The sequence below is a fragment of the Embiotoca jacksoni genome, unplaced genomic scaffold (assembly GCF_022577435.1).
Source record: "Embiotoca jacksoni isolate LCO1_2020_lvr unplaced genomic scaffold, fEmbJac1.0.p SCAF_2, whole genome shotgun sequence".
Taxonomy (NCBI): Eukaryota; Metazoa; Chordata; class Actinopteri; family Embiotocidae; genus Embiotoca; species Embiotoca jacksoni.
The window spans coordinates 22,754,211-22,779,866 of record NW_027185340.1 but is presented as its reverse complement, the minus strand read 5'-3'; the positions used below and the strand labels follow the sequence as shown (position 1 = coordinate 22,779,866).

The window sequence follows — 25,656 nt, the reverse complement described above, 5'->3', positions numbered from 1 at the left end:
TGTTGTTCCACTTGAAGCAAAAATATGTTTAATACACATACCCCGAAGAATTAACAGTAAATAGAAGCAAAGGAAAACTAAGTCATTTCTGTTTGTAATAAGTCTAGTCAGTTGTGCAGTTTGGCAAAGAAAAAACTGAACTGAAGAAGCAAGGTTGAACTTTAGCTTTGTGGCCAACTTGTCTGTGTAGATGTCTATAATCACAGCCAGTTACTTCATACGAGCTTGCTTTTTGTATTACATGGCTGAGTGAACAGAACGATGACTCCATTGTTTTCATGTTTATGTGTATGTATTATATATGTATAACTATTTTATATTATATATTATGTAGTTTGAAGGTCACATTTTTACACTTTTTACTAGATTGTTTTTAAATCCAGTTTTAGTTCCCTCACTGTAATGAAATAGTTGTTTACAATAAATAATATGCTATGTTTTAATCTACTGAGATTGTTATCGGAGGTTCAAGAAAAAAAGCTTAATACAATTCAGTGGAACAGACAACAACTGAGCTTTCATCTAAATGGAGAGAAAATTTTAACTAAATGTCAGGAAAAATCAGCAAAATAAAATGTGAATTATTACTTCCTAATATTATGTGAATATTAAGCTTATTTCTCCAATTGGGTGCCATTGAAGCAGAAGAAGCATCACAGACAAGATAACTGAAGGAGAGCCAGGTAAAAATCTGATCTGATGTTTTTACATCTCATCTTTACATTGTTGATGTAAATGTTGAGGTCACATGCTTTGTGTAAATTATGTATTCACTTACTCTGTTTCCATTGCACTTTCATTTCGCTTTTATAGATAATTAAATATTTTTTGAGTTACTTCAATAACTTTTCAAATTGCTGCATTTTTACTAGGTTTGTTTTGTGGTCAAACGTGTGGATGAAGACACTTTGTGCTTCTAAGAACTTAACAAGATGCAGTTCTACTTCTTCACATGTCGTACAATACAGACAGAATCTGAACCTGCACCAGTTACAACACAGCAAAAATAACTTTCTTTGTCCCTTCGGGGCTAGTCAGCACATCTTCATCAGAATCATCATCAGGGAACCTGTCAGTTCCTGCAACATGAACCGAGTTGCCCCAAAGATAAGAATGACATCACCACCTGGCCTTTATTCTGCTGTGCTCGGTGTTTTCTGGAAGTCAGTTTCCCGTTTTCACTGGAAGTTTTGGATTTCTTTGCACTTAAGTTTGCAGAATATATAACACAAGAAAAACATTTGACTTCAACAGTGACAGCGAGGGGTCTATGCTTGGCGCAAAGCAGCTAACACAGGTGTATTTGCTAGTATCAGAGCGTCGCTGTTGTTCTCTTATGCAATACTCACGCTGTTTAAATAGCAGATGTACCGGTGCCTATCGGAACTCTCATGAGCATGTTGGTCTTAAAATGAGGTGCGGTCAGGCGCATGGTTATCTCTGAAAGCTATTACACAATTGACCATCAAGTGGTGCCTCGGCAATGGTGCAGTATTTTAGTGTTTTTTCTAAGGGAGCACTATTGAGATGGTAATATCCGTCTACGGGTGCACAACACACTTTTTACAAATATAGGGAACCGCAGTGCATAAACATGAAAAATACAAAAAATAAAAAGATTGTAATACGAAAGACTATTATTGTTTTCATCAATCTGTTTACAAGAAGATGTGTTTCCTCTGCAGAGAAGAGTTCTTTCCAACTACTTGGCAAATCCACCGAGATGCAAGCACACCTGGCTCTTAAAGGGAACGGCAGATGACACTGTTTATTTCACGCCACACCCAAACGCACCTGTGATTGATTAACATACTGAGTTCAACCCCTTTGAACCACGCGCCTTATTCTGCACTGAGATATTTTGACGTTAAACTTGCAATAGTGAATTTCTAAACACCCTAAATGTACGGTTTGCTTTAGACTGTGTGATTAGATGATGTAAATACAGCCCCTTCTCTTAAAAACTAAATAAAGGCAGCCGGCAGAAGTCGTATATCAGTTTGGGTTGGTTAGGAAATCTACAAGTCCTGTCTGTCAGTGAGTGTAGTCATCAGTGGTGCAGAAATAATGCAGCTGCTGTGTTTCACTGGAGGATCAAACGTGTTTTGAAATATTACCTTTCATACTTTGTGCACAACCTGATTATCTGAGCTGAATCTTTATTGTGAGGCAATATTGTCCACACCCAGCGAGACGGTGATGAACCAGCAATAAAGCAGCTGAATTCACTCCCTGTACTCTCCAAACTCCAAAACAGTGCCGCTCTACTGGCCTGCATTACATTCAGAGGTGTTACTCTTTCCAATCTCGTGTATATTTACGAATGGTAAAGACAACAAATTAGAAACACCTGTCAATATAATGCAGACCAGTACAACAGCACCACAAGAGAATAGAAAGCAATTCCACTTCATTAAGTGGGTGATGTTTGGCATGTAATGCTACAGAATACAGTGTAACACTGGAAGTAGAGCGAAATCAGAAATGACACAAGTTCTCAACTAGACATGTTGCACTGTTGATGTCCAAACAAAGTGTTGACAGTTTCCCTCTTATTTGCGGAGAACTTCTGCAAATATGCATCTTTTTCCTCAAATGTTGTCAATATTTACACAAGTCTGAAATGTTTGTTAACTACTGCATTGCAGAGTAGTTATCTCACTTTGCAAACATAATCAGTCTTATCTTTCGTCCTCGTAGTAGCGTCAGAGGGAGGCTAACTAAACAGAGAACATCTGTGAAAAGTTGAGGTTTGTTGCGTGGGTTTATGGGATATGTATTCTTGAGAATTACATTCCAGTTGTAAAGGATTGCACTTTGTTTTTGTGCACATACAGTATCAGAGTACATTTTATTACTGCCACACTTAGGCTAAACACAGCGATCGATTAACATGGATTCACTGCTGGTTTGACGGAGTCTATGAAGCCAGTAATAGGAAGGCCGCTCACGTTATCAACAAAGTGTAAATGTCACTGTAATAATATTTACAGTGAAACAGTGAAGCCAGAGTAATCCTCTGCGCCAGACTCCTTTCAAAATAAAAGGAGGAGACACCTTTATTATCACTGCTGGAGAGAGATGTTTGCACTATGAATACACAGAAGAGCAGGAACAGAAGTTTGCCTACAGACACAATCCACAGACGAGTCCACACTCCTCCTGCTTTACCACACATTCCTGAATGTGTCCTGACATGAGGCCCTCAGTATCCAGTTAATGACACACTGCTATTGCAAACTGTGAAAGCTGCAATGGTCTCTGATTAGAAATGAACACGACCAAGTGGATTTCAGTGACAAACTGTCCTATCAGCATTTTGTTACTTATTAGCAACTCCTGCAAAGCACTTTTTACAGTTTAAATAATCGGATAGGTAGATTGCCTTCACACACAGAAGGGATTGAGAGGAACCGATGTGTGGAAGCCAGCGTTGCTGTTTGTGATTTGAACTTCACTCTACTGCTAATTAGGGCTGGTGAGCCTTTAAAAAACGTTAATTTGTTAGATATTAAATTAAATCCAATTCAACAAAAAGAAATGACTTCACAAATCACAGTACAAACCTTGTAAAGATTGTAACCCAGGTTATATATGGACGCTACAATTTACTGATGTTCCCTAAACGCCTCAAAAGCATGCTATCAGTAGATGTTAGCAAGGCGGCGCCTCCAGTCTTGACTTACTCAGATGTGTGTGACCAAAAACTAGTTTGGAAACAGTGAAAAAAGGTGTTTTAATGTATGTTGCATAATATGCATTTTAATGCAAAAGTATTTTAGTGTAGATGTATCCTAAGCAACTAATTTATGGAACTAAATAACAAAGCATTTTTCTAAACTAGATGACATCAAAGCTATTTGGTCAGGTTCTAACACATTTCCTGCTGCTGCTTCACATTTACACACTTACAGCACACAGAGGCTTTTATTGTGAAGCGGCCACATAAAAGCAAAGTATTAGCTCACTGTCAAGGTCACGGTTTTAATGTGAGCAATTCACAAGTCTGGACCGAGCCGACTCACACAGCGGAAACTAACTATTATTAAGTCCTCTGTCTGGTAACAGAAGAGAAAAGACATTCACATTTACTTCCCAGCATGTCTTCACAGACCCACAAACGTAAAGCATCAGTGGGCGTTTGTTGTACCTGAGATGTCGAACTGCAGCTCCTGGCAGGCGGAGGATCTCCTCCAGGGGCAGCGGTACACCGCTCCTCTCTCCGTGACGCTGCCCGACGACGACGCGTTGGCCCGGGGAGCTCCAATCAGAACGCCCGTACTGAGGAGAGGAGAGGAGAGGAGAGGAGAGGAGAGGAGAGGAGAGGAGAGGAGAGGAGAGGAGAGGAGAGGAGAGGAGAAGCCGTTTCATAACAGAAAACAAAAAAAGGCACTGAATCATGCAAAAAGGCCACATATGGTGCCAGTTGATAAAGAGGTGCATCCGGATGTCTGATTGAACTGAGGTGACAGTAACTGATCCTTTAGCACTTTGTTATCTGCGTTTTCACCCAAGTCTAAAAAGTCCCATGAACAAATTAGTCAGCAATTTTGTTTTCTAAAAGCAACAACTGCTAGACTATGTCTTTTTTTCTGGTAGAACATATCATAACCTACGGCCTGGAGTTCATCATCAATCCTTGTCCCGTAGGATTTCCTCTGTAGCTTCATGATGTTGTGTCGAAAGACAATGAAAAAAGAAAACGAAAATAAACGTGCTTGAAGTTGCAGGTTAATCAAAAAAAGTTGGTATAAAACGGCAGCATATCTGACCAATTAGCAACGTTCAGCACTGCAAGCACCAGCGATAAAGTTTTACTGTACTTTCAGAAAGTTCTTTCAGGGGCAACCAACAAGTTCTGAGACTGATCATTTATATCCCGACACACAACAGCGGGATGCAATAACGTTTGTACCTTTCCCTTAAACAGCATCACGACCTGAGTTACACGCGTGTTTCTGACCGATGCTACATGCACATTTGGGATTTCACCACGGACCTGAAACTTGAGCAGCGAGCGCACATTGAATCCTGTGTAAAAGTTTTGAAAGGACAGAGGACAGTCGCAGGGAGCCACATACGGCGAGTAGGGGTGTCGGCGCAGTGCCATGCTGTACAGCACAAGTGCCATCGCGCCACAGTTCAGGTTGCTTGCACCGAATCTTTTCCCTCAGACAACTCGGCACATCACAGTTGAACTCGGTGTTGAACTCAGCGTGACCCCGGGAAACAAATTCACCGCAAACAACAAAGGAAAATCCCCCGGTGTCACTCCTAAGGTCAGCAACATCTGCTGCTGGGACTTCCTGGGGGGGTAACAGTGTCTCCCTGTGACTTCAGACACTCTCCCGCTGCCTCCATAGGCTGAGCAGTAACACCTATGACTGCTTCTTTAGATGTAAAAATGGCGGAGTGTCCCTTTAAAGACCACAGAGCCGTGGCTTTGCCTCTCCGAGTGCTCCTCCAAAATATCACCAGGGCAGGCTGCTGAACATACGAGCAGCAGATCAGATAATCGGTTCAAATCAACATCAGTGCTGAAACAACAAGTTGATTCTTTGATCCATCAATTGACATAAAATGAGTCACTTCTGATTTAAGCTCTGGATATGACTAAACATAGAGATGTTACGCTGTATCGTTATGAATTTATCACATCTTGGAGTAAAATCTAGCGCTGCTCTGGAATGTAAAACAGGATTTGGCTGCGTGGAGAGATGTTGTTGGAAACAGTTTTCATCTGCGTTCAGAACAGGAAGTCTTTGTTCACAGAGGCTTGTTCCAACTGCAGAGTGAAACAGGGTTTAAAAAGAAAGAGCCGTTCAGTAGATTACGAGTCACTAGAGAAAACGTTTTCACTTCGTGGAGCTACAACTCTGTTGACACGCCGTCATGTTCACAGGACACCGACTCATTAACGCTGGAGCGGTTTCATTGACTGACGTTGTGATTTTGTAGCCTGTCAGGAAGCAGTCAGTGGAAAACTGGACAACTGGAAAACAGCAAATCAAGCGATCAATACCACCACTTACAACGGTCTTATTTTCCTGCTTGTCTGCGTTGTTAAACTTCCGTCAGTGTGAGTCCTGATTGGTTCATACAGCCGAGTTTCTCAAAGCTGGAACGAGTTTCACGAAGACGGACACGACAACATCCACTGCAGATATCTGATGAACACAGACCATGTTGGGTCGAGCCCGACTGATATATAGGCCAGTCGATTTAATTGGCCGATACTGGCCTGTCACGCACGTACATTATATATAGTTATTCAATTCCTAGTGAAGTTTATTGTGAAATATCCTGCCTGAAATAATGCAAAAAAAATGCATGTTTAGACTGTCTATAAATACATAAATAACATCAGATGATATATCGATATAGAAATTGTTTTACGCCCTAATGTCCTGAAAGGCATCAACCCCAAAAATGCAGTAATGGTGGGGCTCTATAATTTCATACAAAAGCATGAACTAGCCTACACAGAGCTCAACATGCTAACTGTGTTTTCCATCAGCTTCATGTTTGAAAGTGAAAAATCTCCAGATCCTCGATGCTGAACTTATCAATTCAATGACGCAGGTTATTGTTAATAACTCGACTTAACATTATTCATCGGCTGCCACAAACTCTCACCAAACCTGATTTCACACTTTTCACCCAACTACAAAATATAATGAATAGTTTATCGATAATAGCATTTGTATAATTAGCTTGTTAGCTTGACACCTTCAGACAGCTTCTGTTCTGATATCATATTATTAAAACTAAAAATATGTTCATATCAGTCACCATGACGATTATAATGGTAGCATTCAAAGTGGATTTCAGCTCTGATTTACTTAGCGTCACTAAATGGCAGGGGTTGTTTGTCAGACTTCTGTTAAGGAAAGTCTGTCATTTTCACATATTTGCAGACAATGCAGGCGCGAGGTTATCACAAAAAGAGAATGTCAATTTACCCGAAAGTTCACAGTGTTGACATGTCTGATGCAGACAGGAAGTTAAAAGACAAGATTATGGCGTCAAAACATGTCAACAGAACAGTGCTGCTTGAACGAGATTATTTCCAGTGAAAATGTATTTTACTGAGTGCCACTCAGTTTATTTTTAGCAGAATAAAGCCAGCAATCTGCTTTTTAAACATGGACAATGCACAAAGACTGAACCAAGTAAACACATTCGAAAAGCCGGATAAAATAAGGATTAAGTCTTGTATCTTTTTTTCCCTTTCTTTTACTATTCTTCTGGTTTACTTTGTGCTACAGGATTGTGTTTTCTATGTCTGATAAATAGCTGTGTTTTGTATTTATGTGTGATGGGCCAAATGCTTTGAACCACACAGAAATAACAGGTAAACTGTAAACTCATTACTGTGCAACAGAGACGTGTTTTAAAAGCTGCTTTGGGGACTCTGCTGAACAGTGTTGGAGACATTTTTTTCTATCCGATAAAACATAATGTAACTATAACAGGAAACATGAGCAGAGACCACAGAAATGTGGCCGTTCAAAAAATGTTTCACACGCTGCATGCCATAACCTTACAGAGTGGAAACAATAACTTCAGACACATTTAATCATCTTTTATTCTGTAAACACTTAACTTAATATGATATCAGGCTTCCTTAAATCACTTTGCATTGCTCAGTCTTCCCTTAAGATCACAAGTTTAGGGAAGACACTTTTTAGATACACCTTTAATTGACACACACTGTGGAGCATAGGTAAGGTTTTGGGACTAAATCTTCCTCTTTATGATATGAAAGGCTTTGATTATACAAATATAGACTTAAATAACTGGATGTAGACCTGAAATTCTGGATTATTTGCATTATTGATAAATCTGTTGATTATTTTCTTGCTAAATTAATTTTCTGTATACAGTGGTGTGAAAAAGTGTTTGCCCCCTTCCTGATTTCCAATTTTTTTGCATGTTTGTCACACTTAAATGTTTCAGATCATAAAACAAATTTAAATATTAGTGAAAGATAACACAAGTAAACACAAAATGCAGTTTTTAAATGAAGGTTTTTATTATTAAGGGAGAAAAGAAAATCCAAACCCACATGGCCCTGTGTGAAAAACTGTTTGCCCCTCCTGTTAGAATATAACTTAACTGTGGTTTATCACACCTGAGTTCAATTTCTCTAGCCACACCCAGGCCTGATTACTGACACACCTGTTCTCAATCAAGAAGCCACTTAAATAGGACCTGCCTGACAAAGTGAAGGAGACCAAAAGATCCTCAAAAGCTAGACATCATGCTGAGATCCAAAGAAATTCAGGAACAAATGAGAAAGAAAGTAATTGAGATCTATCAGTCTGGAAAAGGTTCTAAAGCCATTTCTAAAGCTTTGGGACTCCAGAGAACCACAGTGAGAACCATTATCCACAAATGGAGAAAACATGGAACAGTGGTGAACCTTCCCAGGAGCGGCCGGCCGACCAAAATTACCCCAAGAGAGCAGCGACGACTCATCCGAGAGGTCACAAAAGACCCCACAACAACATCCAAAGAACTGCAGGCCTCACTTGCCTCAGTTAAGGTCAGTATTCATGACTCCACCATAAGAAAGAGACTCGGCAGAAATGGCTGCATGGCAGAGTTCAAAGACCAAAACCACCGCTGAGCAAAAACAACATTAAGGCTCGTCTCATTTTTGCCAGAAAACATCTTGATGATCCCCGAGACTTTTGGGAAAATACTCTGTGGACTGACGAGACAAAAGTTGAACTTTTTGGAAGGTGTGTGTCCCGTTACATCTGACGTAAAAGTAACACCACATTTCAGAACAAGAACATCATACCAACAGTAAAATGTGGTGGTGGTAGTGTGATGGTCTGGGGCTGTTTTGCTGCTTCAGGACCTGGAAGACTTGCTGTGATAAATGGAACCATGAATTCTACCGTCTACCAAAACATCCTGAAGGAGAACGTCCGGCCGTCTGTTCGTGACCTCAAGCTGAAGCAAACTTGGGTTCTGCAGCAGGACAATGATCCAAAACACACCAGCAAGTCCACCTCTGAATGGTTGAAGAAAAACAAAATGAAGACTTTGGAGTGGCCTCGTCAAAGTCCTGACCTGAATCCTATTGAGATGCTGTGGCATGACCTTAAAAAGGAGGTTGGTGCTGGAAAACCCTCCAATGTGTCTGAATTACTACAACAACTCTGTAAAGATGAGTCGGCCAACATTCCTCCACAGCTGGAAAAGACTCTTTGGAAGTTATTGCAAACGCTTGATTGCAGTTGTTGCTGCTGAGGGTGGCCCAGCCAGTTATTAGGTTTAGGGGGCAAACACTTTTTCACAAAGGGCCATGTGGGTTTGGATTTTGTTTCTCCCTTAATAATAAAAACCTTCATTTAAAAACTGCATTTTGTGTTTGACTAGTATTTAAATTTGTTTGATGATCTGAAACATTTAAGTGTGACAGACATACAAAAAAATAAGAAATCAGGAAGGGGGCAAACACTTTTTCACAGTGTGACAAACATGCAAAAAAAAATAAGAAATCAGGAAGTGGGCAAACACTTTTTCACACCACTATATATATATATTTTATCAGAAAGGAGAGAAAAATGTTGACCAGTGTTTCCATCTGTCATGTCTGTTGTATTTTTAAGACCTTTGAAAGGTGGATTTAAGGACGTAATGTCATTTTGAAGTCTTTTTAAAACGATCTGCAACCAACCTGTACTACTTAAATATGATTTAAATATATATTATTTATTGAGAAATTATCATGCGATATAATATTACATGCTGATGCATCAATCCACCATGCATGTATATCTAACTGTTTTAGCTGATCACGTTTTAACTGCTTCATTTGCAGTGATCATTTGTTAACACTGACACAACAGCAGAGAGCATGAGATGCATTTGTGTGGCCGCTCCAGGTGGAGCAGGTTTTCACTCATTTATATTCTGCAATGGTTCCCAACTCGAAAGAGTCGCCAGATTAATGGGAGAGGAGACAGACTTCTGATGCAAAAATTTTGATAAATTTTTCATACGTTCTTTTTTTTTTTGGGTGGTAGTGCCAAGAAGACACAAGTTGATGGTGTGTTTATGTAGAGGAATTACAAACCAAAGAGGGAAAACACTGGTTTCATCTTTAACAGTGGGTTGATTTATAAACTAAACACATGTATTTGATCTGGAACTTGAATCTTAACAGTAACTAAAGCTGTCATATAAATGTAGTAGAGTAAAAAGTGCAATACTCCCCCCTAAAGTGTAGTTGACTATTTATATAAAGTAATGCAAAGACTCAAGAAAAGTACAAGTACTTCAAACTTGCACTTAAGTGCAGTACGTGAGTAAACACATATATAAACTAATATAATAACTGAGAATAAACCTGTTTGAGGTAAAAAAAAAAAAAAAATTAAAAAAAGTTGTATTAAGGGATAGACGTCCATCCTCTAGTATCATCATCATCTCTATGTACTGTGAGAAAAACCTTACTTTGGGTCGTTCGAGGGCTTAAAGAAGTCCACCGAGAAGCCGAAGTAGCTCCCCTCGGGTCCGGAGTACACGGAGGGTTTGTCCACATCCAGGTTGAAGGAGCCGCTGCGGTGGAAGTGCAAACACACCAGGGCGAGCAGCCCGACAGCTGTCCGTCCTCCTGCCATGGCTGCTGCTGGAGACCTCCGCGGCTTCACCCGGCAAAACACCGACGAGGGAGATGCTTTCGCTTCGTTATCTCGCTCGACGTCCTGTGGTTCGTCTCCACCCACAGTGTCACTTCAAACTGCCTCAAAATATCAGCCCTCCAAACAGGAGCTCTCCCCCGCAGCCGCACAGGGAACAAGTCGTCATGTAAGTGTTAAATAAAAGATATTCCCGGCTCGGACCGGAGCTACCGACCGTTAAAGAGCGAGCGAGGCGGCAGCACGGAGCCTCGAGTCAGCCCGGTTCTCGCCGGCGGTTCGTTTGCCTGTTTTGGCCGATTATAACCGAAGAATTGCGGAAACGAGCCTTGGGAGGCCGCGACTGATCGTGGAGGATGTCTGTGTGGAAGTGTGTCAGCGCTCGCTTCTCCCAACCAGCTAAAGTCAAGATAATTCACATGAAAACCCAACTAACCAACATCCGGATAAATCCTTTCAAAACTAAAGCATCACTGCTGGGTGTGGGAGATGTTTTGGTGATGATCTTTCAACCTCACTCAGTGACTGGGACGTATTTTAGTCAAACAAAAATAGTGCAGGCTTTTTATTCTGCAACTTTAATATACTATTTTAGTTTTTCATCAATGTCATCAGAGCATATTTAATTTTTTTTTTCAAACAACCCCCTGTTTTTTTTCAAATTTGACAAATTTAACTTTTAGAGGAATTAGCTTTGTGACACAAATATCCTGCAATAGATAATGGGTACAAACTGAGGATGATTTCGTAAACTGTGAAACAACCAACAGTCAAAACATGTTCTCAGTTACTACTTTTTTGTATGTCTCAAAATAATAAAATTGGAAATAGGTTATTAACAGGAACTGTAAAACAGACACATTTTTATTTGTGGGTAAACTGCCCACATGCTGCTAAAACCAACAAAAACCACACTGGTAGCTGTAGTCTGACCCATTTGTGTATCCCATGTATTTGCATTACATTCAAGCACGGTCACATTAACCTCCTGAAGGAAAAAGTGGTCGTTGGGGCCCCGAAAGATCGTCACTGTACATGTCAGTTTTTATGATTTCCTTAGACAACCAAAACTGTGCAGAGCTGAATGAAGAGTTGATCTGTTCACTGTTCATTTAAGAGAAACCTACTTATCAGTTTGATGATAGCTTAGTTTCCTAATTAAATTGTTAACTACCCAGAAATATGCAGTAGCAGAATTTTTAATGTGAATGTTTGGTTGTTTTCAGTTTTTATACGATAATAAATTCAACACTTTTGGTGTACTGACTGTTGCTGACACAAAACAAGACATTTCAATATGTTCACCTGCCGTCTGGGAGTCCTGATGGGCAGTTTCTTACCTTAATTTGACATTTACCAACAGTTACAGCCGTTATTTCAGACATGCTAAACGAATATTTATATAGTTCGCAGCAAGCTCTCAAGTTAGATTCTGATTCCTGGAGGGAATGAAAGTAAGTCATTTTTAACGTAAATATAACAATACAGACAGCTGGAAATAAAAAGGCTATTCTATGTCATGGGGTTCAAATTAAGCCATAGACATTGTGTGTATTAGGAAACAGGTTTAACATAAAGCCAATTTAATGTTGGCTTGAATGGCTCTTTCGGTTTTTAAAACACCATTTGCCTTTTTTTGGGGCTCTGTGACTTGGGTAAGATGTCAACACAAAAGAAGTAAAAACTGGGACAAGGGATTTGTTGGAGGGAGTTTACATTCTATAATTGAGAACACAGAGAGAGGTTGTTTTACAGGCTGATTGCATCTTAATCCATTCTGTAATCCATCAAAGATGTCTGGACTGTTTTTTTTCACACAGTATGAGCTGGACTTTCAGGAATGTTCAGACTCAAGCCAAAAGTCTGAAAGTGCTGCCGTATCTAAACCTGTTATTCAGAATTAATATTAGTAATGCGCATTAAGAAGACTGATATTGGTAAATATAATTCCACTAAATGTATATAGGTTATCTATTCGGCCTTCATCATACTAACTCTGAACTGGGACACACTGGTTTCTGATACTTCCTTACTGGAATAAATTGCAATACATCAGGAAATCAGAGAGACCCATTCCACTACTTTAAAACTTTATTATCTTATTTGTTTGGTGATAAATGTGACTTTTAATCAGTGTGATTTTCAGTTTTTTAAACTTGTGTTAGGATTATAACACACACATCAGATAATTGGGTTCCTAAATTAATTGTGTTTTGTATTTACACATATTCATGATTTAAAGTTTATTTAAATTCTTTAATAGGACTCCAATAAATCAAGTGAAAACACGACAGTACATGTCATGCTTTTATTCTGAAGACCAAACCGTTTCTCTGTGTTATTTCCAGTCTGTCTGCGTCGGCTTTGACGCAGCTGACTCACGATGCACAACAGGAAGTTCATCCCGCCGCATCAAGGAGCACACTTCTGCGAGACTGACAGGCGACGCCAATGACAAGGAATTTTTTTATTATCACGTCCCCTTTCCTGTACTGTCATGGATCACTCCGGGGCATCAACTAATGTTAACCAGCAGTGTCAAAAAAAAAAAATCCCCACAATATTATTTATAGCAATAAAAGTTGCAGTAACCGTTGTAATACATTTGTTTCGTTTTGAATGAAAAGGAAAAGGACCTTCTGTATGTGTCAGAAACTGCTGCAGTTCAAAATAATACACAAGCTGCACCTCTGAAAACTGAACTTGTATCAATGTGGACAGACAACACAGCATGGAGGTTTTCCTTTGTCTCTTTTGTTACTGATGATGAAAACCTTGAAGGCTACTCTATACTGTTTAATCCGTTCACTTTGTGCTTAACCACTCCAATGACATTTAGACCCTGCTATGTCTTTGGGCCCCAAGACACTGAGCTGATGGAGACATCCATTATTGTATAGTATTGTATATACTGTGCATTTTTATATTTAAAATGTTTTCTGTTATTTTATTTATTTCCTGTATCTATAAATTCTGCTGGAGCAAAAACATTCCCCCTTGGGGATTAATAAAGTAACTATCTATCTATCTATCTATCTATCTATCTATCTATCTATCTATCTATCTATCTATCTATCTATCTATCTATCTATCTATCTATCTATCTATCTATCTATCTATCTATCTATCTATCTATCCATCCATCCATCCATCCATCCATCCATCCATCCATCCATCCATCCATCCACCCACCCACCCACCCACCCACCCACCCACCTATCTATCTATCTATCTATCTATCTATCTATCTATCTATCTATCTATCTATCTATCTATCTATCTATCTATCTATCTATCTATCCTCTTAAGTTGTCTCGGCATGCTGCCTTTCAAAATAAAGTTTATATCCTGAGAGGTTTTAAAATAATTTCCTCAACAGTATAAGTTAGAAGTTTGAAATCTCTCAGGTGAAAAAGTCAGGCGTCCATACAGATATTAGAACAGCTTGTGGGCCCATTCATTCACAGGAAAATGTGCCCCTTTGTTTACAATCTTTTTCCTAAGCTGCACTGGAGGTATAGCAACAAAAAGGGGTGATTTTGTACGAAAATATTTTAACTCTGGGATGAGTCTTTCTTGATTTGACCAAGTAAGACTGCTCAAGCTTTACACCTGCTTCAGATCAACTTTGCATGTTTTTTTTTTTTTTTTTTTACTGAAAAAAGGACTGTGGATTTTGTTTCCCTGCATTAAAACTGATTTGGGAACTGACCTCTTCAGTGCCTGTTTGAAAAAGACAAATCAATACAGCAAGCACGGCCTGTTTCATTATTCATACGGGAACCTTTCGATTGTTTTAAGACAGACTCATCCTTTTACAACTTGGTCTAAGACACGTGAGTCTCACGATTTCCACATCAAGTTTCAATTCAGGAAAACAGAGTTCCATAAGTCTCTTGCAGAGTACCAAGTCAAGTCACAAATCAAGACAAGCAAATCTCCAATCAAGTGCAATTAAGAACATTATAGGACATTGAGGGCAGACCAATACATGTCAAGTCCAGGCCAAATTAGGACAGGCAAGTCCCCCAAGTTCAAAGTCTAGTGCAAATCAAGTCAGGTCAAATCAAAGTCTCAAGTCTTGTTCAATGTCTGGAAAAACGAGTCCTAAATCTAAACTGGCAAATCCCCATTCAAGTCAAGTCCCAAGTCACAACATGCCACTCCAGGTCAAGTCTAATTCAAGTCCTAAAATACATCTGGAGTTATTGCATGTGATGTGATTATCTCTTTTTCAGCAGTACAAGCAATACTGTCTTATTGAGGGATAATCTTTTATGTTTCTGTACATGTTTTACCATTCAAAACTACGAGATCTTTTACACGAATCAGCATTTGACAATGCATCCAGCTCTCGCAGAGTTACACCCCAATACTTTTCTTCACTGTCTATAAATCTACAGGCAGTCATGTCCGAGGACAGGAACAGCCCAAATGCAGACCTAGCGAGCGAGCTGAGGAGTTTTCGTCTTATTTGGCCATGAGCTGCTCTGAATCACTGTTACAATGAAGTGTGCTCTCAAGAATGTGTGGCAGAACTCCCATGAGATTCACAAGAGGGGGGAGGCGATGTGTTTGTGTGTGGGGTTGAGAAGGGCGGGTGGGGGTGGGTGGTGTGATACATACAGTGTTAGACGTCTGATGATGGTGTAAAGCATTAAGATAAACATTTAAGCCTGGTTTAGATGCTGTGATTATGTATGTAAAAGTGTGTTACGGTGAAATGAACAGGAGCGATAGCATGCTGTGTATTTGTGTAAGGCAGAGGGAGATGGTGTAATGGACATTGTGGAAGGCATAACTTTGCAGATTACGTACCACGGAGAGCACAGATGCATGTAAGCCTGGTTTCACTGTTGTGTAAAGCTTAGTGCCGTCTCCTTTATGAGGACCAATTTGAGCTTTAGATGGGGGGGGGGGGACATTTTTGTAAAGTGAGGACACTTTGGCAGGCCCTACCTTTGGAGCGGACCTTTAAAGAGCTGTTTGTGTATTAAGACTTGGTTCTTCAGGTGAAATCAAGGTTTTGGGGTTAAGTTTGTTCCTGTTTTCTTTGGTCGCTCGGTGGCAGCAGAAACAAGTTATGACCACAATGCTGACATATTGTCAACTTGTACGCATGCAGTTCCACATTCAACAGTTAAGGAAAAACATGGTCCGTTTTGTAGTTACACTTGTGTTCACTTGATTAATTTATAAGCTGAAACGTGCTCAATGAAAGAACATAAACTCTGACGCTTTAAGCTGCACAGAATCAATTTCATGAACAATGCTAGGTTGAACTTGGTCAAGGTCAAGGGATGCTCTAAAACTCACGAAACTTGCTACATGCATCAGACAAGGGCGGAACATACACCTGATACGTTTCGGGCATGGGCATGACAAAATGGCTCGCTAGTGCCCTCTCAATTGGAGCCTCGCAGCTGCTTTCACCTACATCTACTAACACAATGTAAGCTTGGACGTGCACCCTGGGCCTGTGGATCAAACCAAACACTCCCTCCAACGTGTTCCTGCACGACACCCACCTGAGGGGTGTACTACAAAGCAAGTTCAACATACCCAGGCTTTCTTTGCCTGAGCTGGCTCAACAAAGCGGAAACTGGCAGTCAGAGATAATCAACACTACGACGGTGGTGATCAGCTTTCTCTGTCAGGCTTTCTGCTTTAGACTCTAAGCGCGTTCACATAAAAGAGGATGTGTCTGCAGCATCTGACCAATCACAAACATGGAAAAGTGTCCTGACAGCAGAGCGATATATTTTAAAAATGAGGAAAGAATTATCATTTTTGAAAAATATGAAGTTAAACACATCATCACGGTTGAAAGCAGCTCAGCTGCAGCCGCTGAATGATGGAAGGATGTACAAAAAAATTGTAGACTGTGGGAATTTCTAGCCTAAGTCTTCCTTTATGGTAAAGGGATATTTTATATATATAAGTTAATGTATTATTAGATGTATTCTCATGACGTGTATGCACGTTTTAGTCTTATCCTTTCACCTGCAGCGTGTACCTCAACTGCGGGGGATAGCCAAAGAGGTTTGTCGCTCTCTGAACTTTAGTGTTTTCTTTGTTTGTATGTTTGTTTTATATTATATATGTTGCATATGTGGATTTTCAGAGAATTTCAGTTGTTTGTGCTTTCCCTCAATATATGCTTTGCCCTTAAAAGCCAATGCACACACCTCTCCTATTTAACTTCAGATTGGGGCTACAGCCAACACACCTACACCTTCACCAACAGCAGGGACATCCTTTCAAAAGAATTTCTGCCACCAAGTGGTGACACAGGAGACTGCAGCACAGCAGCTTTTCTTTCAAGGCTGGTGCTAGACTAGATCAGTGGGAAGAACGGTGCTAGACTAGATCAGTGGGAAGGACGCTCTGCCTTTAATTGTGTTACATAGTGGGAGGATGAGGTCAAGTGCTTCCACCATCTCTCTGTAATTTCCAAAGAGCAGAATCACTTTAAATGTGCATTGTGAACATCAGTGAATTTCTTGTCAAGATACATTTTTTTTTAGTTCTGGCCAAACAAACCAACACTTTTACACCACATCTTATACCCTGGTTGTCACATTTGTCAACCCCTGTGTTGTTGTTTTTAAATTAAGGACGAATTTATGGATGCTGAGGTTCCTGTACTAAATCCACAGCTCAAAATTATAATGTTTTTCATATTAAAAATATGTTGTTTGTTTGGTGTTAAACCTCAGAAGCCAGTAGATGGGAGCATAAGCAAGCAATGTTTTTGTGGGCCCGGACTTCCATAACCTCTGATCGGAAGAGTTGCAAGCAGTATTGAACCTCTCTAAATAAAGTGGAGGACCACTAAGGTTTGTTACGAGGTAAAGGTTTTGTTTCTTAACTGGAATAAAAATACATACTAGTGCTTCCAAAATTTAAGTATTTGCTAGATTATTACCCATTTATTCCTCGGAGGGTATAAAGGTGTATTTTCAAATAGTGTCAAATGAGCCTGCTCCTTGTCTGTATTCCACTGCATGGACAGTTACATGGCATAGACATGTACATTGTAAAAGGCCCCTCTCCCTCCTGCATAAAACCCCCAGATCATAAGGTCCCCCAGCTTTTAAACTGCACACAATTTATTGATATTACACACTGTATATTTGCATTGCACACAACCAGTCACTTTGTGTCTCTATAGTCACTAAGTACGTTTTTTTCTTTTGGTCATTTTATGCCAAAAGTCACATAACTCAAGATTTCATACACTACTTTTGACAGAAATTTGCACAAATACCTAATTAGATGAAATGATGACTTCATCATCAAACATTTCTAAAAAGCATAGTCTGTGAACACAGTTTATTGCTGCTGTGAAATGCTGGTGAAAACGCGACCATGCAAAGAAGAAACCAGATATATACATGATCCAGACACATCGCCCCTTTCTCTGGGCCCGAGCTCATCTAAGATGGACAGAGGCGAATTGGAAAACTGTCCTGTTGTCTGATTAATCCAAATTTGAGACTCTTTTTAGAAATCATGGACGCTGTGTCCTCCAGGTTAAAGAGGAGAGGCACCATCCAGCTTGTTATCAGCACTCAGTTGAAAAGCCAGCATCTGTGACAGTATAGGGATGCATTAGTGCACATGGCATGAGTAGCTTGCACATCTGGCAAGGAACCGTTAATGCTAAATGATAAATACAGGTTTTGGAGCAACATACGCTGCCATCCAGACAATGTCTCTTTCAGGCCTTGCTTATTTCAGCAAAAGTGTTAAACCGCATTCTGCACACAATTCAACTGCGTTGCTCTCTAGTAGAAAAGTCCGGGTGCTTAACTGGCCTCCCTGCAGTCCAGACCTGTCTCCAATTTAAAAAATTCGGCACATCATGAAATGATGGAGACCATGAACTGTTGAGCCGCTGAAATCGTATATAAAGCAAGTATGGCACCACATTTCAATTGAAAACCTCGAGCAACTGGTCTCTTCAGTTTCAAAACATTTACAGAGAGTTGTAAAAAGCAGAGGTGATGCAGAACAGTGGTAAGCTTGAATGGACGCAAACACTTTATAGATACAGAGGAAAAAATGTGAGTATTTTAGTGGAAGGTGTGGCCCCACAAAAGCTGCACTTGCATTACTCTTGTTCAGGGGACATATCTCATATTCTCATCTCATATTGTGGTGACAAAACTTACTTTGTGGACAAACAGCAAGCCACCAAAAAAAACAAACCATGATATTTTAGGGCAAAGACTGAAAATGTATTTAACAATTTAAAAAAACTTCAACAAACAAATCAGCCATTATAATGTTAATGCTGATATTTATTGCGTGTCAGTCGTAGAAAACATATCTAAACATCAAAGAATCAACTGAGTCACGTATCTTCATTATTACAGTGAAAACATTGATAAATCAGGTCATTTTCACTCTGATAAACAATCTCTTGAGGTGTTTAGAAATTTCTTTCATTTTTAATCCATATATGATTGGATTAAAGAGAGGATGATATATTACAATCTGTAAAGTCATGACCAAACGTACAGTCTTTGAAAAATTTGACTCCACACCAACTATAATGATATCACATGCACACAAACAGAAAAAGCTGATCAAAACAAACAAGTGAGGTAAACACGTCTGTGTGGCTTTTTTCCTAACTTCTCTATTACTCCTATAGGATATTATAAGTATCCTGGTGTAAGTAAAAAGTATGAAAAGCACCGGCAGAATTGAAACATGAACCAGTATGATCATGCTTTTTATCATTTCATCGCTTGACTGCACACATTGAAGTTTGAAAACTGTGCTGTTGCAAAAGATTCCTTTTAAAGTGAAGACACACATTTTTTTGTTAGCAGTCATTATAGTTGCCGCTGCAATTTCAACAGAGGGCAGAATCCAAGCTAAAACCATAAGACCAGTGACAGTGTTTTTTCTCATGATAGTTGGATATTGCAGAGGTTTACATATAGATACATATCTATCATAGGCCATGGCTGCCAACAGTAAAAATTCAGAACCACCTAAAGAGTAAAACACAAAAATTTGAAAGAAGCAAGCTGCAAATGATATGACCTGTCTCTCAGATAAAAAGTCAATCAAGAGCTTTGGGTAGATCACAGTGCTGAAAAGAACAGAGTTCAGTAACAAAGCTGCAATGAAAATGTACATAGGCTCATGGAGGCTCTCCTGAACCACAATGAGAAATACAATGGTGAGATTACAGCAGAGTATCAGGATATATATTATAAACATGATCCAAAAATATAGATATCTGTATTTGTGCACTTGTACATGACCATCAAAAGTGATATATGTTACATTTAATTCAACATCCATTTGAACTGTCAAAGACAAAATGTTAATGAATAAACAATGATGTGAATTCACAGGCAAATGTGGAACAATGTCTTTTGAACAGCATGTAACCGTTACTGACTTTTCTTTACTCACCAGATTCAGAACGTCAATGATCAAGTGTTGATCTCTGCGACTCGGAGAGTGAATGACTTGTTTTGTGGGCTGTTTTTATAAAACTGCTTCATCCTCTGTTGACATTATTCAACTGTCCAGAGTGCAACATGTAAATTCCTCCCTATGGAGACCCGCACAACACGTTCTAACTTGTTTACCTGTTTTCTACAAATACCTTTTAGACCCGTAATTTTCACTCTCCATGCACAATTTTTACATCAAATGGTCGGGAGTTTTATCAGCTTTCACCCAGTGTAACTGTCATTGTGATGCGACTCAGGGTTTTGGCCAAAGTATCGATAAGGTGAAATTCGACACCCTGATCTTTGCCCATCCTCGGCAGCTTAAAAAGATGGAGACTGGGGCTGATCATGCAGATTCGATTCTTCTATTTTTCTTTTGGACCATTTAGATTCGCTTTAGCTCTTCTCTCTCATCTTCGTTTCAAGACTCCTTCAAGTTAGTTTTCGTTCATCTTAGAGTTTTCAGTTATCTTTGAGTTTCATTAAGTTTTGACTTGGTCATTTTTATATCTGCCTTTTTGTTAAGCTTTTAGTGCACATAGTTAATCAAGCTCTTAGAGTACGTCAGCAACTTCACTGATTACGTACTTAATTCAACCCATTTTGATGAGCCTTTACCACTTTTAGTAATTGTGTTAACAGCGTGAGCAAGGCCAGCTCTAAGCGTCCATCAGAGTTATAAGTAGTGACATGACCCGTGTTCAAACTCGTCTCGTTCTGGAGGCTCTCTTTGGAGCAAGCTGGCGCTGAGGGCTGCATAATGATGAGGCTCTCGTGGCTATCGATCACCCTAGGTGTAGCATGTTGGTGGAGGGGAGGGAGAATGAGTTGTGCAAAGTCAATGTATTTACCCGAGATTATCTGTTGGCGGAAGTTTGCGGAGACAGGAGAAGATTTTTGGGCCGGTATGTTGGGTGGAGGAATCGCTGACGCCAAGGAAAAGTGCTGGGTGTGTGGTTGGAGGGTAGGTTCAGCGGGTGTGGGAGGGACCAGGGCCGTGATCGCTCTAGCGGTGGATTGTGGGCCCGGCAACCCGGTGTTGGGGACTGCTGCCAAAGGTGGATGGTAGAAAGAGATAATGGTTGCAGGATATGAGGTTGGCCACCCTGTACCACTGGTGGGAACAGGGGGAGGTTGGGATGTGGCAAGACTGGGTGGCTGAAAAATGTGGTTTCCGGTGCTGGCTGGGTGTAGTTGTTGGAGCGGGGGAAATGGAAGGAGGGGGGCTGGCATCTCGGTGCCAGTCGTGTGACCGTTGGACTGCTGGGTTGGAGGAATGGGAAAGAGAGGGGGTTGCAGCGCGGTACCGGAAAAGAGAGCATGAGATGGTTGGCGAGTAGGGAAGGAAGAGGTGGGAACTGGCATCCAGGTGCCAGGAATCTGCATGGTAGGTAGAGCAGAGGAGTAAGCCGCGGCCCTCGTCGTGCTGGGGAAGATCACTGGAGGCACCGGAGGTAAGGGGGCAGAAGGATTGGAAGCAAAAGTACAAACTGATGAATCCAAGCCGAAGAGAGTCGGCATCCCGGTGCCGCTGTGAAAAGTTGAGTTTGCCTAAGGTAGGAGAGGGGGATGAGAGGTGACACGCTGTGAACCTGGCAACCCGGAGCATTGTGGGTAGGAGGGCGGGGCTTGAGGGTGCGTGGTGGCGTCACGGTCGTTGACGTTACACTGGTGTGTTTTGGATGGTGGTACGGTTGTGTTTTTAGCCTGACTTTTTCTTCTTTTTTTTTTCTTTCTGTGTGGCGTTCTGGTTCCGAATGCGGAAAACGCAAACAGGCAGAGGCTTAGAGTGGATAGATATTTATAGGAGTGTGGCCGGAAGTGGGGGAGTGGTTGAGGCGTGGTCCTGCTCCTGAAATTAAGATAAAATGATTTCCAATTAACATCCAACATAAGTGAAATATGTCCTAGAAATGAGGGTGGAAGTGATAACATCTAGCAAAAGTAGCCACAGGTAATTTATTCCAGAATTGATATGGTAATGGTATTTGCAATTATCTGTGAATATGTGAATATATCTGAATACTTTAATCGGGATAATAATTAATATTGATTTTAGAGCGTTGATTAAATGGTTGGTATATTTAATATATTTGGTCAATGCATTAGTATATTAACGTTTTACAATATTGTCGTTTATCAAAATATTTTTAATGAATGCCATTTTAATATGCTAAAAGTGTGTGTTTACATTTTCTAAGACAGCCAGCCAGTCATCATTTGTTCGTACACCTGGTCTGAGGTCATCCTAAATTTGTTCAGTGTACAAACAAATTCAGGAAAGAAAATATTGATGAATCCCAGATTTGTGCATCAAACGTTCGTACGCATGGTGTAAGCATAGATTTAAGTCTTTGTTACCTGAACTCAGTCCCAATTATTGTCTGTCCGACTCATCTTCAGTTGCTGACCTGCCACTCATCCTATGGGAGTCTGCCTTCCCATTCCGGAGGATTTCCTGCCTGCCTACCTTTCTACACCTGTTGCTCCAAGCCCGCTAAGACGACACTCACCTCATCAAAACCTCAGATCCTCTGGACAACTGGCTCCAGGTCTGACGGTACTCACCTGCACTCATCTGGCCACCTGCATTCACCAACCTTGCCCTCTAGTCTGTTCCTAATCAGCAGTAACCCTTGTGGCCACCCTGCAAACAGAATTCCCAGCTGGTTTCTCCCGCTGATGACTCAGCCACTGACTCACTGCTGCCCTGCAGCTTCTGCTCGGTCACGCTACTGGGTAGTCCACACCAGGACTTGTACTGTTCGGACATTCTGTCCACCCGTCCCTGGACATGAACCAAACCACCACCTGTTTTTCAATAAACCTGGTTTTATCATTCAACTCTGTTCTGCTGTTGGGTCCGCTTCCTGATCCACCCCCAACAGGTGGAGTAAAGCGCATATGATATAATGAGCACAATTGAACCTGAGATATAGATTTGCTTTTATCATGTACAGTTCAAAATAGTTTATGGAATATTTATAGGTCACGAGCAAAAATGAGCCTGCTGGTTAGAATGTTAATGATAAAGTGGACCCATGTCCAAATAAGATGTGATATGAAGTGAAATTAAATGTGTGAGAGGCTTCGTTATACGTATCAAGTTGTCTGTCACATTTCAGTTCTACAATCTGGCTTCAATTCACCACCTCACCGTCTGTGTTGCTAATTTTCCCCAATGGTCAGAGTTTGTTTACAGGTGTGCACTATTTACCATCAAGTTTGTTTTTATAAATCCCGACTTTTGCGTGGGGAGTGTCGTACGCCTTTTTCAGGCCCTGTTGTGTGCGTACGCAACGGTTAGAAATGAGGCCCCTGATCTGTTCCAAGTCCTGAGTGATGCAGAAAAAGGCGGTTGAACTGTGTTTTCTCTGAAAGCTGGTTGCCCTGTTAGACATGGGTTGTACTGCCTCATACTATGTGTTTATTCTATTATGTGTATGTGCTGGAGACAAAGATCAGCTTATGACAGTTAACTGTTCAAGCAAAATAAACAGATCATTTTAACACAACAACATTATTGGTTTATTTGCTATGAATTTTATTTTATTTTTTTCTTATCAAAACTTACAACAAAACATATTATGAAATGTTAGAAGTTACAGTCCAAGCGACCACACACTGATAAACAAACAGTCATTGTTAAAAAGCTTAACATGCACATATTACAAATATAAGAACTTCAGTGCAACAAAATTATTAATATACATTTGTATTCTCTCATTCAAAGCTATTTAGATTTGTAATATTACGTATCAAAGATGGTGCACCTTATACTGATGACATATTCTGTATTTAAAATGTTGACACCTGCTAAAACTATTGTAAACTTCATTATTATTGTACCACTGAATATGATCACAAGTAACAGATCAAGCAAAACTTTGTGGGAAAATTATTACGGCGAATCGACGTGGCAAATTAATCCTTATATTAATTAAGCTAAAGACAGTATTTCATATGTATCATTCAATAAAACAAATATCACATATTTCCTCCAAGTAAATCACATCTCTGTGTAACTAGCACAGAAGAAATCATCCTTATTTAGCTTAGTTTGACGTGATGGAAAAGCTTTTTGAGGTGTTTAGAGATTTCCTTCATTTTTAGACCATATATAATTGGATTAAAAAGAGGATTATACAGAACCACTTGTAAAGTCATTATTAAACGCACACTTTTTGGAAAATCAAATTCTATTCGAGCTATACTGATATCATATATAATCAAACAGGAGAAGCAGATTAAAACCAACAGGTGAGGTAAACAGGTCTCTGCAGCTTTTTTCCTGACATCTCTACCGCTGCGGTAGGATATTATAATGATCTTTGTGTAAGTAAAAAGTATGAAAAGCACAGGGAGAAGTCCAAGATTTAGCAACACAACCAAACCATATACATATATTGCTTTTGACATGACACAGTGAAGTTTAAAGAATGAATTGTTGCAAAAAATCCCTTTCAAAGTGAAGTCACAGAGTTTTTTTTCAGCACTTAATCCAGTTGACACTGCAGTCTGCACGGCAGGCAGAAACCAAGCTAACAGTAGTAATGTATTAACAGTTGTTTTTCTCATGATAGTTGGATATTGCAGAGGTTTACATATAGAAACATATCTATCAAAGGCCATGGCTACCAACAGTAAGAAATCTGAACCAGCTAAAGTATAAAACATAAAATACTGAAAAAGACACGCTTGATAAGATATGATCTGTTTTTCAGATAAAAAGTCAACCAACAGCTTCGGGTAGATATTAGTGCTGAACAGAATAGAGTTTACTGACAAAGCTGCAATGAAAATGTACATCGGCTCATGGAGGTTTTGGTGAGCCCAGATCAGGTACACAATGATAGAATTACTGAAAATTATTAAAACATACAATGCACACATAATTAAAAAATAAAGATATCTGTATTTGCCCACTTCTACATACCCACCAAGAGTTATGTATGTCACATTTAATTCATCATTCATTTCAATATTGTTAGTAATTAAATAATTATGATTGAAATGGTAACAACAAAATTATATGAATCAAAATAAGAAAACGAGTGTAGATGTTAAGACTGCCTCGAAAGAATTACATTAAATTGTCTTATTGATTTCCAGATATCTGACCTTATCATTACCTTGACTGCTTGATCATCTGTGGAAATGAGAAAGTGAGGGAAGTTTTTATGAGATATCTTTATCCTCAAAGGATCTCATTAAACTTTCCATCAGCGTGACAAAAACAACATTAAAACTTGATGATTCGTTCATCCACATGAACTCTTTTCCCATCCATTTTACAAATCATAATTAACCAGAATGTTAATTTGTTGCATTACATTGCTATATTATCCTATTATATTTTTGCTTTTGCCTTCTCCTGTAAAGCACATTGAACTGAATTATTTGTATGAAATGTGCTGTACAAATAATGTTTATTATTATTATTATTATTATTATTATTATTATTATTATTATTATTATTATTATTATTATTATTATTATTATCATATAGCTAATCA

The 25,656-nt window shown here is 39.6% G+C and overlaps 3 protein-coding genes across 3 annotated transcripts in view; all 3 read right to left on the bottom strand.

Moving 5' to 3' along the window:
• The window catches only part of itgav (integrin, alpha V), a 48,562-nt gene extending 37,538 nt beyond the window's left edge, over positions 1–11,024 (bottom strand). Inside the window, exons 1-2 of the mRNA XM_069155074.1 lie at positions 10,474–11,024; positions 4,151–4,281 (exon numbers count right to left, since the gene is read on the bottom strand). Of these exons, the coding sequence (XP_069011175.1) occupies positions 4,151–4,281; positions 10,474–10,640 (298 nt within the window). The 5' untranslated portion in view covers positions 10,641–11,024. The remainder of the gene's footprint in view (positions 1–4,150; positions 4,282–10,473) is intronic.
• Positions 11,025–19,055: 8,031 nt separating this feature from the next.
• On the bottom strand, positions 19,056–19,997 carry LOC138201691 (olfactory receptor 6N2-like). The gene has a single exon (XM_069155309.1). The coding sequence runs from the start codon at positions 19,980–19,982 to the stop codon at positions 19,056–19,058; it is 927 nt and encodes a 308-aa protein (XP_069011410.1). The 5' UTR covers positions 19,983–19,997.
• Positions 19,998–24,190: 4,193 nt separating this feature from the next.
• On the bottom strand, positions 24,191–25,132 carry LOC138201690 (olfactory receptor 11A1-like). Its single transcript, XM_069155306.1, has one exon. It carries the CDS (start codon positions 25,115–25,117, stop codon positions 24,191–24,193), a length of 927 nt encoding a protein of 308 aa, XP_069011407.1. The 5' UTR covers positions 25,118–25,132.
• Between the last annotated feature and the right edge of the window lie 524 nt (positions 25,133–25,656).